The sequence below is a fragment of the Lichenostomus cassidix genome, unplaced genomic scaffold, assembly GCF_008360975.1.
Source record: "Lichenostomus cassidix isolate B80296 unplaced genomic scaffold, HeHo_3.0 HiC_scaffold_569, whole genome shotgun sequence".
NCBI classification, from domain to species: domain Eukaryota; kingdom Metazoa; phylum Chordata; class Aves; order Passeriformes; family Meliphagidae; genus Lichenostomus; species Lichenostomus cassidix.
In genome coordinates, this window is record NW_028147651.1 from 19,050 (window position 1) to 35,536 (window position 16,487).

At 45.4% G+C, this 16,487-nt stretch overlaps 1 protein-coding gene across 1 annotated transcript in view; it reads right to left on the reverse strand.

The window, feature by feature from the left end:
* Positions 1-16,487, reverse strand: part of LOC146420983 (CUB and sushi domain-containing protein 2-like) — a gene marked incomplete at both ends in the record, with an annotated part of 45,178 nt that overhangs the window by 18,604 nt on the left and 10,087 nt on the right. The window contains 11 exons of the mRNA XM_085047830.1: positions 303-416; positions 1,294-1,374; positions 2,728-2,873; positions 3,441-3,618; positions 5,535-5,723; positions 6,641-6,850; positions 8,082-8,198; positions 11,072-11,141; positions 12,027-12,145; positions 14,083-14,187; positions 15,316-15,412. Coding sequence (XP_084903956.1) covers positions 303-416; positions 1,294-1,374; positions 2,728-2,873; positions 3,441-3,618; positions 5,535-5,723; positions 6,641-6,850; positions 8,082-8,198; positions 11,072-11,141; positions 12,027-12,145; positions 14,083-14,187; positions 15,316-15,412 — 1,426 coding nt within the window. The remainder of the gene's footprint in view (positions 1-302; positions 417-1,293; positions 1,375-2,727; positions 2,874-3,440; positions 3,619-5,534; positions 5,724-6,640; positions 6,851-8,081; positions 8,199-11,071; positions 11,142-12,026; positions 12,146-14,082; positions 14,188-15,315; positions 15,413-16,487) is intronic.

The following is a 16,487-nucleotide window of genomic DNA, read 5'->3' on the forward strand; positions in this document are numbered from 1 at the left end:
TTATAATTTTATTCTAGTGTATAGTGTACAGTGTACAGTATATAGTGTATATATTATATAGTATAGTGTATAATATATTATAATTATATTATATTATAATTACATTATAATTCTAATATATTAGTATTTATTATTCCCCTAATTTATTCTCCCTATTTATTCTTCCCTTCTCATTCCCTTCTCCCCAAGTCCTCATGGCTCCCAAGATCCTGGAGATTCAGAAATCAACCCCAAAGATGAAGAAAAACCTCCCCAGATCCTCCTCAGAGCACGGAAATCCTGGAATTCTGGATTTTTTTTACCTTCACAGGTGGGTGGAGGTCCTTCAAACTGCAGGTGAGTTCCCAATTTGCAGGTGAGGATTTCATTCCCGATCAGGGTGAAGCCAGGAAGGCACCTGTACCTCACAATGTCACCTGGGCAGGGAGGGGAATGGGGAAAAAAGGGGGAAATTCGGGGATAAAAGGGGGAAATCCAGGGATAAAAGGGGTGAATATGGGCAGAAAAGGGGTAAATACAAGGATAGAGGGAGTAAATATAGGAAAAAAGTGGTGAATGCAGGAAAAAAAGGGGTGAATTGAGAAATAAAAGGGGAAAATAGAGAAATAAAAGGGGCAAATACAGAAAAAGGGGTAAATGGAGGAAAAAAATGGGTAAATGGAGAAATAAAAGGGGTAAAGAGAGAAATAAAAGGGGTAAAGGGAGAAATAAAAGGGGTAAAGGGAGAAATAAAAGGGGTAAAGGGAGAAATAAAAGGGGCAAATGGAGAAGAAAGGTATAAATGCAGACATGAAAATGTGTAAATCAGAAATAAAAGTGGTAAATTAAGAAATAAAAGGGGTAAATGCAGGAATAAAAGTGGTAAACACAGAAGTGAAAGGGGTAAATACAGAAATAAAAGGTCTAAATAGAGAAATAAAAGGTCTAAATAGAGAAATGGTGCAAATACAGAAGATGCAGCCACTTAAAAATGTGGTTGAGATTGGGAACAACACCAAAAAAAATCCCAAAAAAGCCCCATGGCTGAAAGGTCCTCAAAAAGCAGAATAAAGAGAACTGTCTTTATATTCCTGAGTGATATTCCTGAGTGATATTCCTGAGTGATATTCCTGAGTGATCCCAACCAAGCTCAGGGCTCTCCCAAAATCCACTTTTCCAGGCAGGAAAAGTCCAGAAACACCCAAATGCTGTGGTTTGGTGTCTAACTGGGTTCTTCTGGGAGCTCAGATTTGGGGTGACAACATTCCCAGGGGCTGGAAAATTGGGGAAAAGGAGGAGGAGGGGAGATTTTACCAATGTTGAACTCCTCGTTCTCCGTGATGATCTCGGTGTTGGGGACGATGGTGGGAGGTTGGCACCGGAAAAGCTGGAATGCTGGGGAAAGCAAGGGAAGAGGAGGATGAGTTGGGGTGAAAAAATAGATAAAAATACGGTGGATTTGTGAAAAGAAATACACAATAACACAAATTAATGGGGTTGAAATGGTCCTGAGCATCCTGGAATAGTGGGAGGGGCTGGAATGGGTTTAATCCTGGGATTTTTATCCAGGATTTTTAAGACTGGGGTTTTATCCAGGATTTTTAATTCTGGGGTTGTGTAAATGGGATTTAATAAGAGGCCAAGCAGAATTCCCAGCTGGAAAACAGGTTATAAATGGCATTAAACTGCCATTAAACTGCCCTGTTCCATCCAGGATCAATCCCAGATTTTCCACACCAGCATAAGGCATTTCCAGGATTAGGGAGAGTCTTTAATTCACACCACAGTGCTCACTCAACTGCTCAATTCTGAGCCAAACTGCCCAAAATGTTCTTTTTTTTGCATAATTTCCATAGTTATGGAATAGTCTGGGATGTTGATCACAGATCCCAGCTTCAATCTGTAACCTGGAAAACTGGGCTGGAAAACTTTGTGGAAAAAAAACTGGTTTGAAAAACTTTGTGCTAAAAATTGGCCTGGAAAACTTCATGGAAAAAAAAACCATGTTGAAAAACTCTGTGGGAAAAACTGGGTGGGAAAACTTCACAGGAAAACTGGGCTGAAAAACTCTGCAGAAAAAACTTGCTGGAAAACTTAATGGGAAAAACGGGGCTGGAAAACTTCATGGAAAGCCTGGGCTGGAAATCTTGGTGGAAGAAACTGGGCTGAAAAAGTCTGGGGAAAAAACTGAGCTGGAAAACTTTGGGGGAAAAACTGAGCTGGAAAACTTTGGGGAAAAAACTGGGCTGAAGAACTCCATGGAAAAAAACTGGGCTAAAAAACTTTGGGGAAAAAACTGGGCTGGAAAACTCTGGGGGAAAACTGGGCTGGAAAACTTTGGGGAAAAAACTGAGCTGGAAAACTCAGGGGAACAAACTGAGCTGGAAAACTCAGGGGAAAAAACTGAGCTGGAAAAATTCATGGAAAAAAACTGGGTTGGAAAACTTTGGGGAAAAAAATGGGCTGGAAAACTCTGGGGAAAAAACTGGGCTGAAAAACTTTGTGGAAAAACTGAGCTGGAAAAATTCATGGAAGAAACTAGGCTGAAAATATTTGTGGAAAAAAAATTAGGGTGAAAAATCTTCCTGGACATAAACTGGGCTCAAAAACCTTGTGGAAAAAACCAGGCTGGAAAAACTCTGCGGAAAACTTGGGGCAAAAGGGAATTTTCCGCATTTCCCCAAAACTCTTTTCCACATTCCCAACATTTCTTCCATCCCAGGGCTGCAGCAGGAGTTGGACACAAACCGTGGAAGTCGATGGCGAAGATTCCTCCGTTGGCAGCGTCGCTGTGGAACTTGAGCAGCACCTGGTTGGAGGAGCTCTGCGCTGATTTCTTGGCTGAGTTGCCTGTGAACACCCCGAGCTGGGGGGCTGTTTGCTGGGGGCCATCCCTGGTCCCAAAAAACATGGGAAAAATAATGTTATTCCATGGATTTTACCCCAGGAATCAAACCTCCACGCACAGGGATTCCTCCTTGCTCTTCCCTCCTCATCCTCCCGTTCCTAAATCCACATTTCTGACCCCAAATCCCTCTCCCTGCTCCAGTTTAACCCTGCTGGCTCAGAGTGGTCAATTCCAAACGTGGATTTCACTTTTATCCTGAGGAATTGAGGAATTAGGGATTTTTCTAAAGGAAATTCCCTTCCTGTTTGCCCAGCAGGCACAGGGATACTCTGAGGCTCAGACAAGCTCAAGAATTTGGTCCCAAAATTTTGGCTCTTTCATCAGAGCTCCACCTGAAGCTGATAATCTCCCTTATTATGCACAAAAAAATTTTTAGATATTAAATATTAACAGAAATCTTGACAAAAATCACCATTTCTCTCCCCTTCTCCACCCAGACCAGGAAGCTCCCAGCCTGCAGACAAGATCCCAGGGGTGTTGAAAACCCAGGATTTTTAATTTCCCAAATAAAAAAAAAATTTCCTAGGGGTGATTGCCAAGGCTGTGCACCCACCAGACGGTGATGAAGTCGTTGTAGGGCTCAGTCTGCAGCAGGGTGAAGTTGAGGTGGATCCCATAGCCCACAGGCACTGTCAGCAGCCAGCTGCAATCCTGGGAATTCGGGTACTGGTTGGGGAAGCCAGGGGAATAAACTGTCCCGTTCTGGGTGGTGACATTGCCCCCACAAGGCACTGAGGGGATCAGAGACAAACACAAACCCCGTGAGGAAATATCCCCTTGAATAGACCTATATCCTGTTTTTATTCTGTTTAATTTTATATATAAAGAGAAATTCTGGATGCAGAGATCCAGATTCTGGATCCAGAATCTGCAGAAGATCAGAGAGGGGATCAGAGAGAAACACAAACCTGCTGAGGAAATATCCCCTTAAATATCCTTAAATCCCTTATTTATTCAATTTAATTTTATATAAAAAGAGCAATTCTGGATGCAGGAAGATCAGAGAGGGGATCAGAGGGAAAGACAAACCTGCTGAGGAAACATCCCCTTAAATATCCTTAAATCCCATTTTTATTCCTTTTAATTATAATTATTATATATACATATATGTAATTCCTTTTAATTATAAAATACAAAGAGCAATTCTGGATGCAGGAAGATCAGAAAGGGGAACAGAGGGAAAGACAAACCTGCTAAGGAAACATCCCCTTAAATATCCTTAAATCCCATTTTTATTCCATTTAATTGTTATATATATTATTCCATTTAATCATAAAATACAAAGATTTTTATACAAAGGTTTTTATTTTTACAATAAAATTCTGGGTGCAGGGAGAACCAATCTTGGCCTGACTTGCCCCAAGTAATTCCTCTCCATCCAACCTTTTCAACTTGATTCCATGACAATAAATTTATGGGCTGCAGGGTGGAGAGTTTTGTGTACAAATATCAACCTCTGGAGCTGCCTGGCATGGCAATGGGAAAGCTGGAATGGGAATGCTGGAATGGGAATGCTGATGGTGTTCCTGGCTACTTCCTGGAAAAAGTGGGATGGAAAACTTGGTGGAAAACACTGGGCTGGAAAACTTCCTGGAAATAGACTGGGATGAAAAATGCTGCAGAAAAAAATGGGCTGAAAAACTTCCTGGAAAAACTGGGCTGAAAAACTTCCTGGAAGAAACTGGGCTGGAAAATTTTGTGGAAAACACTGGGTTGAAAACCTTCCTGGAAAAACTGGGCTGGAAACCCCCAAAATAGATTGGGCTGAAAAATTTTGCAGAGAAAACTGCGCTGAAAAACTTCCTGAAAGAAACTGGGCTGGAAAACTTCACTGCAAAAACCAGTCTGAAAAATTGTGTGGAAAAAACTGGGCTGGACAACTTGTGAGGCACAACAAATGTGCTTTATCAATTGCTACAGACCACCACAGGAACAGCATCAGGTGTGACCAACCACAGCCCCACAGTGTGACACTTACTGCTTCTAATCATTGTTTTACAATTCTGGAACTTGGTTTTTCACCTCTAGTTTAGCAGAATCATTCCCAGAACGCTTTTTCTAGCTACCCAAAGTGCCAGAACTCAGCAAAGATTTCACCAGGGCAGCAAGACCATCACTCTGCAAGGCTTTTCTGAGTCTGCAGAAAACGCAGCAGGGCTGAACTGCCCAGCCATATGTCCTAGGTTGCAATATAGATGTAGTTAAGTATTCTATTACCACCAGCTGTGGGCTGTTAGCTGTTATCACCTGCTAATGACCCACTCCGGATGACAGGCAATGGGCCATCAGGGACCCACCGTGTGACTCATGGACTTATCTCATCCCATTGTGAGATGCTCTGCCGAGGAGGGAGGAGCCAGGTGTTCCCACGTGGATATAACCTGGCCCTGGAACTGCCTGAGCTAGCCCTGTCTACTGGGTTCCCAGAGGACCGGAGCTACTACTGGATCTTCAGCTGGAGACTAGACCTTCACAGGATCACTGCTTCAACTGGACTACTTCAGTTGGACTGCTACTACCACCCTAACAGGGTGTTAGGTTGTATCTGACTTTGTCAGTGCTTTTCCTTGTATTATTTCACTTATTTTTACTTTCACTCTTGACTTGTGATCTCCCACCGGTTTGTTTTCAAACCAAGACACCATACCTTCGCAGCGGGGCAGAGGGTGATCCCAGTTGCGGTTGGTGCCGTGCTGGCAGGTGAGCACGGGGTGGCCGATCAGCTGGTAGCCAGGCAGGCACTCGAAGGAGATGGACTGGCCCACGTTGTAGCCAGCGCCTCTCACCACGCCGTTGGCAAAGGGCTCGGGGTCAGGGCATTCCTGCAGCTCGTAGGCTGGGGGGAAATCATGGGATGGGTTAGGGTTTGGTTTGGGTTTTGTTGTTTTGGGGAAATCAATGGGAGTGGTTCAGGGTTTGGTTTGGGTTTTGTTGTTTTGAGTTTTGTCGTTTTGGCGAAATCAGTGGGATGGTTTAGGGTTTGGTTTGGGTTTTGTTGTTTTGGGGAAATCAATGGGGTGGGTTAGGGTTTGGTTTGGGTTTTGTTGTTTTGGGTTTTGTTGTTTTGGGGAAATCAATGGGATGGTTCAGGGTTTGGTTTGGGTTTTGTTGTTTTGGGGAAATCAATGGGGATGGTTTAGGGTTTGGTTTGGGTTTTGTCGTTTTGGGGAAATCAATGGGAATGGTTTAGGGTTTGGTTTGGGTTTTGTTTTGGGGAAATCAATGGGATGGTTTAGGGTTTGGTTTGGGTTTTGTTGTTTTGGGGAAATCAATGGGGATGGTTTAGGGTTTCGTTTGGGTTTTGTTGTTTTGGGCATTGAGGGGAATTTCTGCATGGAAAGGGTTGGGATGCCTAAAGCAGGGTGACCTGAAACAGACCTGAAAGGGAGGATAGACAAAGTTAGGAGAATAAAAAGCAGATTTATTTATTAAAGGCCTTTAAGGCACGTTTTGGGCAGACAAAGCCCACTCAGCTCCCTGACTGCATTCAGGGTGAAATCCTCAAGCTGCCCTTGGCATGCTTTGCCCCTTGGAATTCAGTCCAGGAGAGCAGAGAAGACCAAAAGGTCCTCCTTCCCACATCCCCTTTCTCCTTTAACATCTCCCCTCTCCTCTCCCCATCTCCCTAGTCATTATTAGTTTAGTCATTATTAGGACTAACCTCGGTGTGACACCTTCCAAATCATCCCGGAACAAACCCAACCATCCTCCCCTCCCTCCCGCCGCCCCCAGGGCAGGATTATCCCTCCTCACCTTGGTACTCCAGCTTGAATCCGGGCTTGTTCTGGGAGTGGTCGCTGTGGAAGTAGACGGTGGTCTCGTGGGAGGTGGAGAGCAGCGAGCCGGGCAGCTCGGCGCCGCTGAAGCGCCCGATGACGCCGCTGGTGTCGTAGGGACCGTTCCTGATCTCCACAAAGTCGTGGTTGGGCTCCGTGGAGAAGTTCAGGAATTGGATGTGAGCACCTGGGGAGGGGGAGGGAGGGTTTGGGTCTGAAGGTGCACCTGAGAACTGGAAGCAGCCCCAAAACCAGCCCCAAAACCAACATCGACACCAACATCGGCAACGATACCAAAACCAGCCCCAAAACCAACAGTGACACCAACATTGACACAAACATCAGCAAAAACACCAAAACCAGCCCCAAAACCAAGATTGATACAAACACCAGCAACAACACCAAAACCAGCACCAAAATCAGCACCAAAACCAGCCCAACACCAAAATCAGCACCAAAACCAGCCCAACACCAAAATCAGCACCAAAACCAACACCAAAACCAGCACTGCTCACCCACAGAGCCCAGGACAGCCTGGGCACTCAGCAGGACCTTAACCACCCTAGGGGCACAAGGTGGCTTCAAAGTGTCACAGAGCAGGTTTGGGTTGGAAAATAGGAAAGTTTGGGTTTGGAGATCAGGAAGGTTTAGGTTTGGAGACAGGAAGGTTTGGAGATCAGGAAGGTTTGGGTTTGGAGATCAGGAAGGTTTGGGTTTGGAGATCAGGAAGGTTTGGCTTTGGAGATCAGGAAGGTTTGGCTTTGGAGATCAGGAAGGTTTGGCTTTGGAGATCAGGAAGGTTTGGCTTTGGAGATCAGGAAGGTTTGGCTTTGGAGATCAGGAAGGTTTGGCTTTGGAGATCAGGAAGGTTTGGCTTTGGAGATCAGGAAGGGTTGAGTTTGGAGATCAGGAAGGGTTGAGTTTGGAGATCAGGAAGGGTTGAGTTTGGAGATCAGGAAGGGTTGAGTTTGGAGATCAGGAAGGGTTGAGTTTGGAGATCAGGAAGGGTTGAGTTTGGAGATCAGGAAGGGTTGAGTTTGGAGATCAGGAAGGGTTGAGTTTGGAGATCAGGAAGGTTTGGGTTTGGAGATCAGGAAGGGTTGAGTTTGGAGATCAGGAAGGGTTGAGTTTGGAGATCAGGAAGGTTTGGGTTTGGAGATCAGGAAGGGTTGGGTTTGGAGATCAGGAAGGAATCCATGGGGAGGCTCTGGCTCAGGCTGTCCAGAGAAGCTGTGGCTGTCCCTGAATCCCTGGCAAGTTCCCACAACCAAATAATCCCAGAAACACCCTGGAATCATTTCCCAGGGCAGGGGCTGGAATGAGATGCTCTTTGAGGTTTTTCCCAACCCAAACCAGCCAGGAATTCTCTGATTTTCCAACCCCTCTTCCGTGGCAGCACCAAACCAAGCCCAGCTCACCAAACCCCACAGGCAGCAGGATCCTCCACGTGCAGTCCAGGTTGCTGGGGTAATTTCCTGGGAAGCCTGGGCTCAGCAGCACTCCTTCCATCTCTTCTGCTGTTCCTCCACACTGGGCTGCAAAATCACCAGGGTTAGCAGGCAGGATCCCTCCCAGGATCCCTGATGACTTTTGCCTTTTATATTTTATATATAAATATTTTATATTTATATTTTATATCTTTCTGTATTTTTATATACCCTTTTATACATTTTTATACATCCCTTTTATACATTTTTATACATTTTCTATATCCTCTGTATCCTCTATATCCTTCACCTACTTGTTTGGAATTTTTGCAGTCTGATTTTCTAGCTTGGTTTTGGGGCTCTGCAAGGCAGAAAAACCAAACATTCACAGGAGGCCAGAGAGCTCTGTGCTATCAAAAACTTGAGGTTTTAACCTTGGTTGAAACTTTCTCTCTGGAATATATTTTGTAAACTGAGCTCTAGCCTCGTTTAGGGGGGAATTATTTAGACTAAGGGGGATATGACTTAATATATTAAGTTTCTTATTGGGAGATCCTTGTCAGATATGCTGATTTTCAAAGTCCATAAAACTGTAAATGCCTTACACAGTGTGTGCACCTGGCTGTGCTCCACCTTTGAAAAGCTGTGCACCTAAAATCCTAATAAAATCCCCAGATTTTATTAATAAAAATAAAATAAAATCCCCAGGTTTTATTAATAAAAATAAAAACCCAACAAAATCCACAGGTTTTAGCTGTGCACCTAAAATCCTAATAAAATCCCCCTTTTGCCCCTTAACCCTGCCTGCCTCATCACTCTAAAACCAGCAAAAAAAAGGCAACAACACCCTAAAAACGCCTTTACAAAAGGCATCACAGGGAATTTAAACCCTTCAGCACCTTCTCCTGCTCACCTGGATCACCTCACCCTGTCCCACTGGCAGTGACAGCGAGGCACAGGCTCTGTGGCCAAAGCTCATTAGGCTCTACTTGCTCCTAACGAGCTCTCCCTCCCAGCAGATTTGTCTTTCTTTTTCCTCCTAATGGCTCTTTAATAGAACTGCTTCTGAATTATTGAGGAGCAGCTGGGGGAAGTGGGCCAGGAGAGAATCAGCAGAAATGAGCAGGGGCAGAGTTTGGATCAAGGATTGTCCAAAAATCAGCCACAAAGGTGATGATGGGGAAGAAGGCACCTCCATCACCCCTAAAACTGAGGGTGAAACTCTTAATTTTAATGATTTCTTTCTCTCCTTTGAATTCCCATTTTCTCCCTTTGAATTCCCCGTTTTTTCCTCTTTGAATTCCCACTTTCAAAGAGAATTCCTGTCCCTGCCAGGACAGCAGGGCAGGGAAGACCAAAAGGTTTCCAAAAACAGGAAGGCAGAGCTGGAGCCAAAAATTCCTGTTCAAAACAGAAGACATTCCTGAGGATTCCAACTGGACAAGAAAACACCTCCTTCCCCCATCACCCCCAAAACTGAGGGTGAAAATCTTAATTTTAATAACTTCATTCTTTCCTTTGAATTCCCCTTGTCACCCTATGAATTCCCCTTTTTTCCCTTTGAATTCCCACAACTCCAGGACAGGAGGGCAGGGAAGACCAAAAGGTTTCCTGGGGGTCAAAGCTGGGCAAAAAATCCATGTTCAAAACAGAAGATATTCCTGAGGATTCCAGTGGGATAAGAAAACACCTCCATCCCCCATCACCCCCAAAACTGAGGGAAAACCCTCTTAATTTTAATAATTTCTTTCTCCCCTTTGAATTCCCTTTTTGTCCCTTTGAATTCCCCTTTTTTCCCCTTGAATTCCCACATGTCCAGGACAGTAGGGCAGGGAAGACCAAAAGGTTTTCTGGGGGTCAAAGCTGGGCAAAAAATCCATGTTCAAAACAGAAGATATTCCTGAGGATTCCAGCTGGATAAGAAAACACCTCCTTCCCCCATCACCCCCAAAAATGAGGATAAAACACTTTATCTTAATAATTTCTTCCTCTCCTTTCACCCCAGCTCCAGGTGTTTTCCTGCCCCTCTGGATTTTTTTCCAGGCAAAATCCTGCTGGACTGGGAGGCTGGTGGTGATTCAAAGGACCAAACCTGTGTTTCCCCAGTTTTTGGGATCCTCCCCCATGCTGGGATCTCCCAAGGGATTCTGCTCCCATTCAGAGCAGCTCCCAAGGGATTTGGTCCTTTAGCTCAGTTATTCTCCTGTAAATATCTCTCCATTTATTCATGGCCTGCAGATCATCAGATAAAAGAACTGTTGGCTCTTGTAATTACTTTAAAGCCAAATGATGTAAGCTGGAACAGCAGGAGCCCAAAATAACTGTTAACTAAAGCTATTAAATGCATAAATGTCTCTCTCAGAGCTGCAAAATGTGCAATATGAATATTAAACATCGACATTCGCTAAGAGCAAATGACTGCAAATAATCAGGAAAAAACTCCAGCAAGTTCCTTTCACCTCTGGGCTTCTTCTCCTTGGGATCATCCAGAAAGAAAATGGAATTTTCAGTCCTTTCCAGGCCTGAATGTCTGAATAGCCAGCTGGACAAGTGACCAGTTGGGATGCTGGGAGATCCAGGATTTTTTTTTTCCAGTGGGAAAAGCAGCTTTGGTGGAATCAGGTGAACTCCATAAAAACAAACCCCACATTTCAGATGGAAAAAAATCCTCATGCCATAAATCCAACCTGCTGCCAGCATGGAGGAAATGTGAGGTTTTCCCTTCTGAACCATTTGGTGTGGAGGGGGATCATTCTGTGTTTCCCATTCTGTGCTCCAGCCACACTCTGAACATCAAAACAAAGCACTCCAGGCAGCCCTGGGGACTCCTTGGGCACCATTTCCCAGGCAACAAACCAAGAGTTTTTTCCCCACACTCTCACACTTTCACAACCAACCTGAATTCCTCTAAATCACCTCTTTATCCTTGGTTTTTTTTTTTTTAGGAAAGTGTGATAAAGCAAAAAAACCTGGAGTCTTACCGATGCAGAGGGGTGGAGGATAATTCCAGCGGCGCACCGTGCCCGGCATGCAGGAGATGTGGGAATGGCCCTGCAGGGATGGAAAACAAAATAGGGGGTTTGGGGATATCCCTGTGCTGGAAACAACTTCTAAAATGTTTGTTTTATTTGTCTAGTTAGGCTTAGTTTGCCTCGGAGAAAAAAAAATTAATTTTTTTTTTAAAGGGATGTAGCATCACTCTAAGGATGTGAGCTTGACAGACTGGGAGTAGCCAAAAAAATATCCAAAAATTGTGACCATCAACAGAACATCAGTGGCTATCTACAAACATCTACCCCAACCTGGCATGGTTGGAGACATCTAGTCCAGAAAAGACTGATAATAAAATCAAAGAATGAAGACCTAATTAATATCAAAGGTGAAGAAATTTGGATCCAATAGGAAACTGAATACTAAAAGCTGCTCAACTTTAGACTAATGAATATTGAAACAATACATCTCTATGGATTTTAACTGTATAAAGTTTGGAGAAAAAGCTTGTAAAAACTATGTAGGTTTGGAATATTTCCCTTGGTGCATCCTGGCCAGAAAATAAAGTAATGGTTGATCTTCAATTACTTCAAATACAGTGTTAGAGGAGTTTTATTTTCTTCCTGATTTTTGGTGACACCTGCAGCCTGGGAGGATGTCCCTCTCCCTGTCCAGTGATGTTTTAGGATTTTAGCTTCAGTATTTTCCATGTAATCCTGTGATTCTTTAGTGTGTAACTCTGGACTCCATACAGGTTCTGTTCTCTCATTTTTGGACAAAACAATTCCTCTCTAAGCCCAAAACTCAAGGAGGAGTTGGAGTCTCAGAGCCCCAAGATATGGAAACAGCAGTGAATTGGGGGAGCAAACTTGGAGTGATTGACTTCATCACCTGAAGCTGTAATTGGAGGATTAAACCTCGATGTAAAAAGGACAGAACTTTCACCTGCAGGGCATATCCAGGCTCACACTGGAAGGACACCACGTCGTTCACCAGGTAACGCTCGCCGATCTTCAGGCCATTCCCAGGAACTGGAGGCTCTGGGCAGCTGGAGAGACCCACAGCTGGGGAGGGAAGGGAGAGGAGAGCTCAGGGGCTGGGCTGGAAGCAGCAGGGATGAGAAAACATGTTTCATTTCACCCCAGTCCCATTTCCCAGCCACAGCCAGTCCCGTTTCCTTTGGATGCTCCAAGCACAGCCCTGCCTGTGCAGCATTCCCAGCTTCCAATCCACCTGGGACACCTTTTTTTATGCATTCAAATATCACAAATCACTGTGGTTTTTGGGGTTTTTTTTTGACTGAGCCCAAGTGATTGGATGGAGGAGCTGCCCCTCCAAGGAAGGGACTGACTCCCCCTCAGTGGTTCCCAAAAAACCTCATCCACCAGGAACTCTCCCACAGGAGATCCCTTTCCCTTCTCCTTTATTCCTTTCCTCTCCTCCCACCATCCCAAGCTGCTCCAAGCTGCCCTTGGACACTCCCAGGGCCATGGCAGCCACAGCCCCTCCTGGCAGCATTCCTGTGGCCACTTTGCAGAATGAAAAAAATCCCAAAAATCCATTTGCAGCCTTGGAAAAATCCCAAAGCAGCAGCAGCAGCAGCAGCAAACAGCTTGGCTGCAGAGCTGTGCTCAGAGCCAAGGATCAGAGCAGGGACCTGTCCTGCAGTGCCCTGGGGAGGATTTGGGGACAGCAGTGCTCTGGGACACTGCCAGGCCAGCCTGGGGTGAGCCAGGAGCTGCAGGCTGGATCCCACAGGGCTGCAGGAACCTGGCAGTGCCCTCCTGCACCCTCCATGGCAGCAATTCCAGCCCTGGGACAGAGCCAGCCTGGAGAAAATCATGGAATAGCTGAGCTGGAAAGGACCTGGGAGGATCATCTCTGCACAGGACAAACCCAAAATGTTCAGGTTGGATTTGGGGAAAGGGAGGAGATTCCCCAGGGAATGGGCACATTCCTGATGCTGCCAGAGCTCCTGGAATGCTGGGATTTTGGGGTGTCTGGATGATCCCTGTGGGACCTTTCCAGCTCAGGACATTCCAGGATTCTCTGTCAGTGTTATCCAAAGGCAGGGAATGACAGATCCCAGGCACTCCCATCAGGATCAGACATCAGGAATCACAACACAGACCTGGGGGAACACGAATTTCTGCCATCCCCATCTGAACCTGACAGCTCTTCCCCAAGGGATTCCCTTCCCTGCCACATCTTCCAGCCTCAGCCAGGTTTGTTCTCTCACCGCTGGGGATTTATCTTTTGAAAACATTCTCTGTCTAGAACCACATTTAACCACATTCTGGGGTCTGTATTCCCCAAAAAAACCTGGCTGGGAGCAAAGTGATGTGCATTCTGTGTTGGGATCACCCCTAGCCATGAACCCACTGAACTGCTCCACAAAATCAGGGAATTTGGGTTGGGGGGACCTTAAAGAGCATTTAATTCCAGCTGAAAAAGAGAGGGAGAAAGGAGAAAATATGATCTCAGAGCTTCCCCAGCTGGAGGCTGCAAAAAAAGATGGACCAGCCAACATGGGAATGATCCTGTCCAGAGCCTGAAATATGGAAACAGCAGTGAACTGGGGGAGCAAACTTGGAGTAATTAACTTAATTACCTGAAGCTGTAATTGGAGGATTAAACCTCAATATGCAAATGGACAAAACTTATAAAGTGTGAAAAACTCATGTCCTGCTGTCCATTTTGGGTGTAGCCCTGGGTGGGCTGTGAGTGCCCTGAATGCACCTGAAGGCTTTCAATAAATAAAATTGCTTTTTAATAAACATAAACTACTATATAAATATAACTTGCTTTTCATTCTCTTCACTTTGTCTAGGCTGTTTCAGGTAAACCCTCAAGGCATCACCAGAGAGCAGGGAGCCACTCCAGCCCTTCTCCCATCTTTGAGTCAGCAGCCCCACAAACACCCCATAAAAACCCCACAAACACCCCAAAACCACCTCCCCATCCCCAGGAGCTGCAGGATCAAGGCTGGAGCTGCTCTCACTTTTATATTCCAGGTGAAATCCGGCGGCAGAGACGCTGATGTCGGAATAGAAATGCAGATAGAGCTGGTTTGAAGTGCTGTTGAGCAGCGCAGGCACCGTGGTTCCTGGGGAAACAAGAGGGGCACAAGGAGTGGAGAGGATCCTTCTCCCCCTCCTCCTCCTCCTCCTGGGAGGTTTGAGGCAGGAGAGGCTGAGAAAAAGTCCTTTCAGCTTAACGAGCTCCTCTTGGGTTTGATCAGGTTCTAATGAGGCCAATTGAGAAATATCCAAGGCTTTTCCAGCTCCTGGATTTCAGCCTGAGGAGCTCCTTAACTGACAGGTGAAAGGCATCGAGGGGAGAGCTGGGGATGGAAACAGCCTGGCTGGGGCACAGGTGACTGAAAATTCCCAATTCCTTCATTCCCAGCCTGGGTGGAGCACAGATCCCTAAAAATTCCTGATTCCTGATTTCCCAGACTGGCTGGGGCACAGGTGCCTAAAAATTCCTGATTTTTTCATTCCCAGCCTGGGTGGAGCACAGATCCCTGAAAATTCTTGATTTCTTCATTCCCAGCCTAGGTGGGGCAGAGATCCCTAAAAATTCCTGATTTCTTCATTCTCAGCCTGGCTGGGCCACAGGTCCCTGAAAATTCCCAATTCCTTCATTCCCAGCCTGGGTGGAGCACAGATCCCTAAAAATTCCTGATTTTTTCATTCCCAGCCTGGGTGGAGCACAGATCCCTGAAAATTCCCAATTCCTTCACTCCCTGGAAGCTGCAGCAGCAGCAGCAGCAGCAGCAGCAGCAGGACAAGGCAGTTCCACCCCAATCCCTTCTCCTGCTGAGCTCAAAGCACTTGGAGCACATTTGCTAAATAAATGAGATTTTTGGGCCATCGTTCTGATAGAGGCTCTGTGGCTGAAAGCCTCACTAACCTCCTGCTTCACTAAAAACCACAATTCCCCAGCGGCCAACAGAAAATAAAGTTTGTTTTGCTGCCCTTTATCCCTCCTGGGTGTTCCATCCATCCTGGAATTTCTGAAAATTCCACCCAGCTCAGGTTGGCCTCCCATCCCAGCAGAGCTGAGGGAGCTCAAAACCCCACAGGTTTTGGGTTTGAGGCTCCATTTCCACCTTTCCCACAGTGCTGAAATCCCCAGTCCAACAGAGCATGAGATTCCCTTGAAATTCCCTAAAAACTCCCTTTTTTCTGAGTTTTTGGAGGGTTTGAGGTTAATTTTGAGAGGGGAATACCAGAGAAGCTGCCCAGCATGGTGGCTGTGTTGTCTCCTCCATCAAACACTTCCAGGGAATCCCAATTCTGCTCGGTGACAAAACTGATCACCTGGATCTGAGGAGAGAAAAAAAATACAGAAAAAAATGTAACATACAATTCCTGCAATAATGGTAATAAATCAAATTCACAGTGATTAAAGGGTGACTAATTGAGTTAGCACAGGCAGAACTTGGAGATTTCTTTGTCCATCCCACTGGGTTTTTCCAGCTGTTTTCCCCCCAAACTTCCCAACAGTTTCCCCCAAAATTTCCCAATTTGGGCAATTTGTTTCCTGTTTGCCCCAAACACAACTGCACAGCTCATTTACAGCTGCTGAGAATCCAAGCTTTTATTTTATTTTATTTTATTTTTTCCCCTCTTTGGAGAAATCCCTGAAGACTGAGCCCTTCCAAACCACAGCAACCAGCAGCTAAAATAACCCCAAAAAAATCCCTCTCACATTAAACAACGGGATTTTATAAAATCCAGTCAAGCTCCTGCCTCGTTCCTCAGCTTTTAGTGGAATCAGTGGAGCTGCATTTTGGAATTTCACCTTTCCCTGCCATGCCCCAGAAGGTTTGGAAGCTTCTCCATTAGTTGGAACATCAACACAAATCCTCGGATGAGAAACATCCGGAGAGCTCAGAAATCTGCATTTATACCCAAAAGCTGCTCGTGCTTGAGCAGAGAAGATCCTCCTGGAATTACTGCACAGCTTTATTTGTCAGGATTACCGTGGATTTTGCCTAAATCCTAAATGCTGGGGGTTCAAAGCGCTCAGTGTCCCATTAAGAACTCAGTGTTGGTGAATGGGGTGAGAGAGTGAGGCAGAAAATCTGAGCAAAAAACCAATGGTTTTGGGGGAAATCCTGCTTTAGGGTTTTTAATTTTCCATGCTGGTGCCTCAAGTTAAACTTCCAGGCAAAAAAAAACCCCAAAAAACCAGCCAAAACCCAAAAAAACAAATAAACCCAAAAAGGACCCTTAAAGACAAATTAGGAGCAGAATGAGTTGTACAACTGAGTGCTGGAAATTTGGGAAAAATGAACAGCAAGGGGAGTTCAGTGCCCTCAAATCTTGACTACACACTTTTTTTTTCCCCAAAATTTTATTCCCTGATTTCCTCATCCACCCCAACACCCCACCTGCC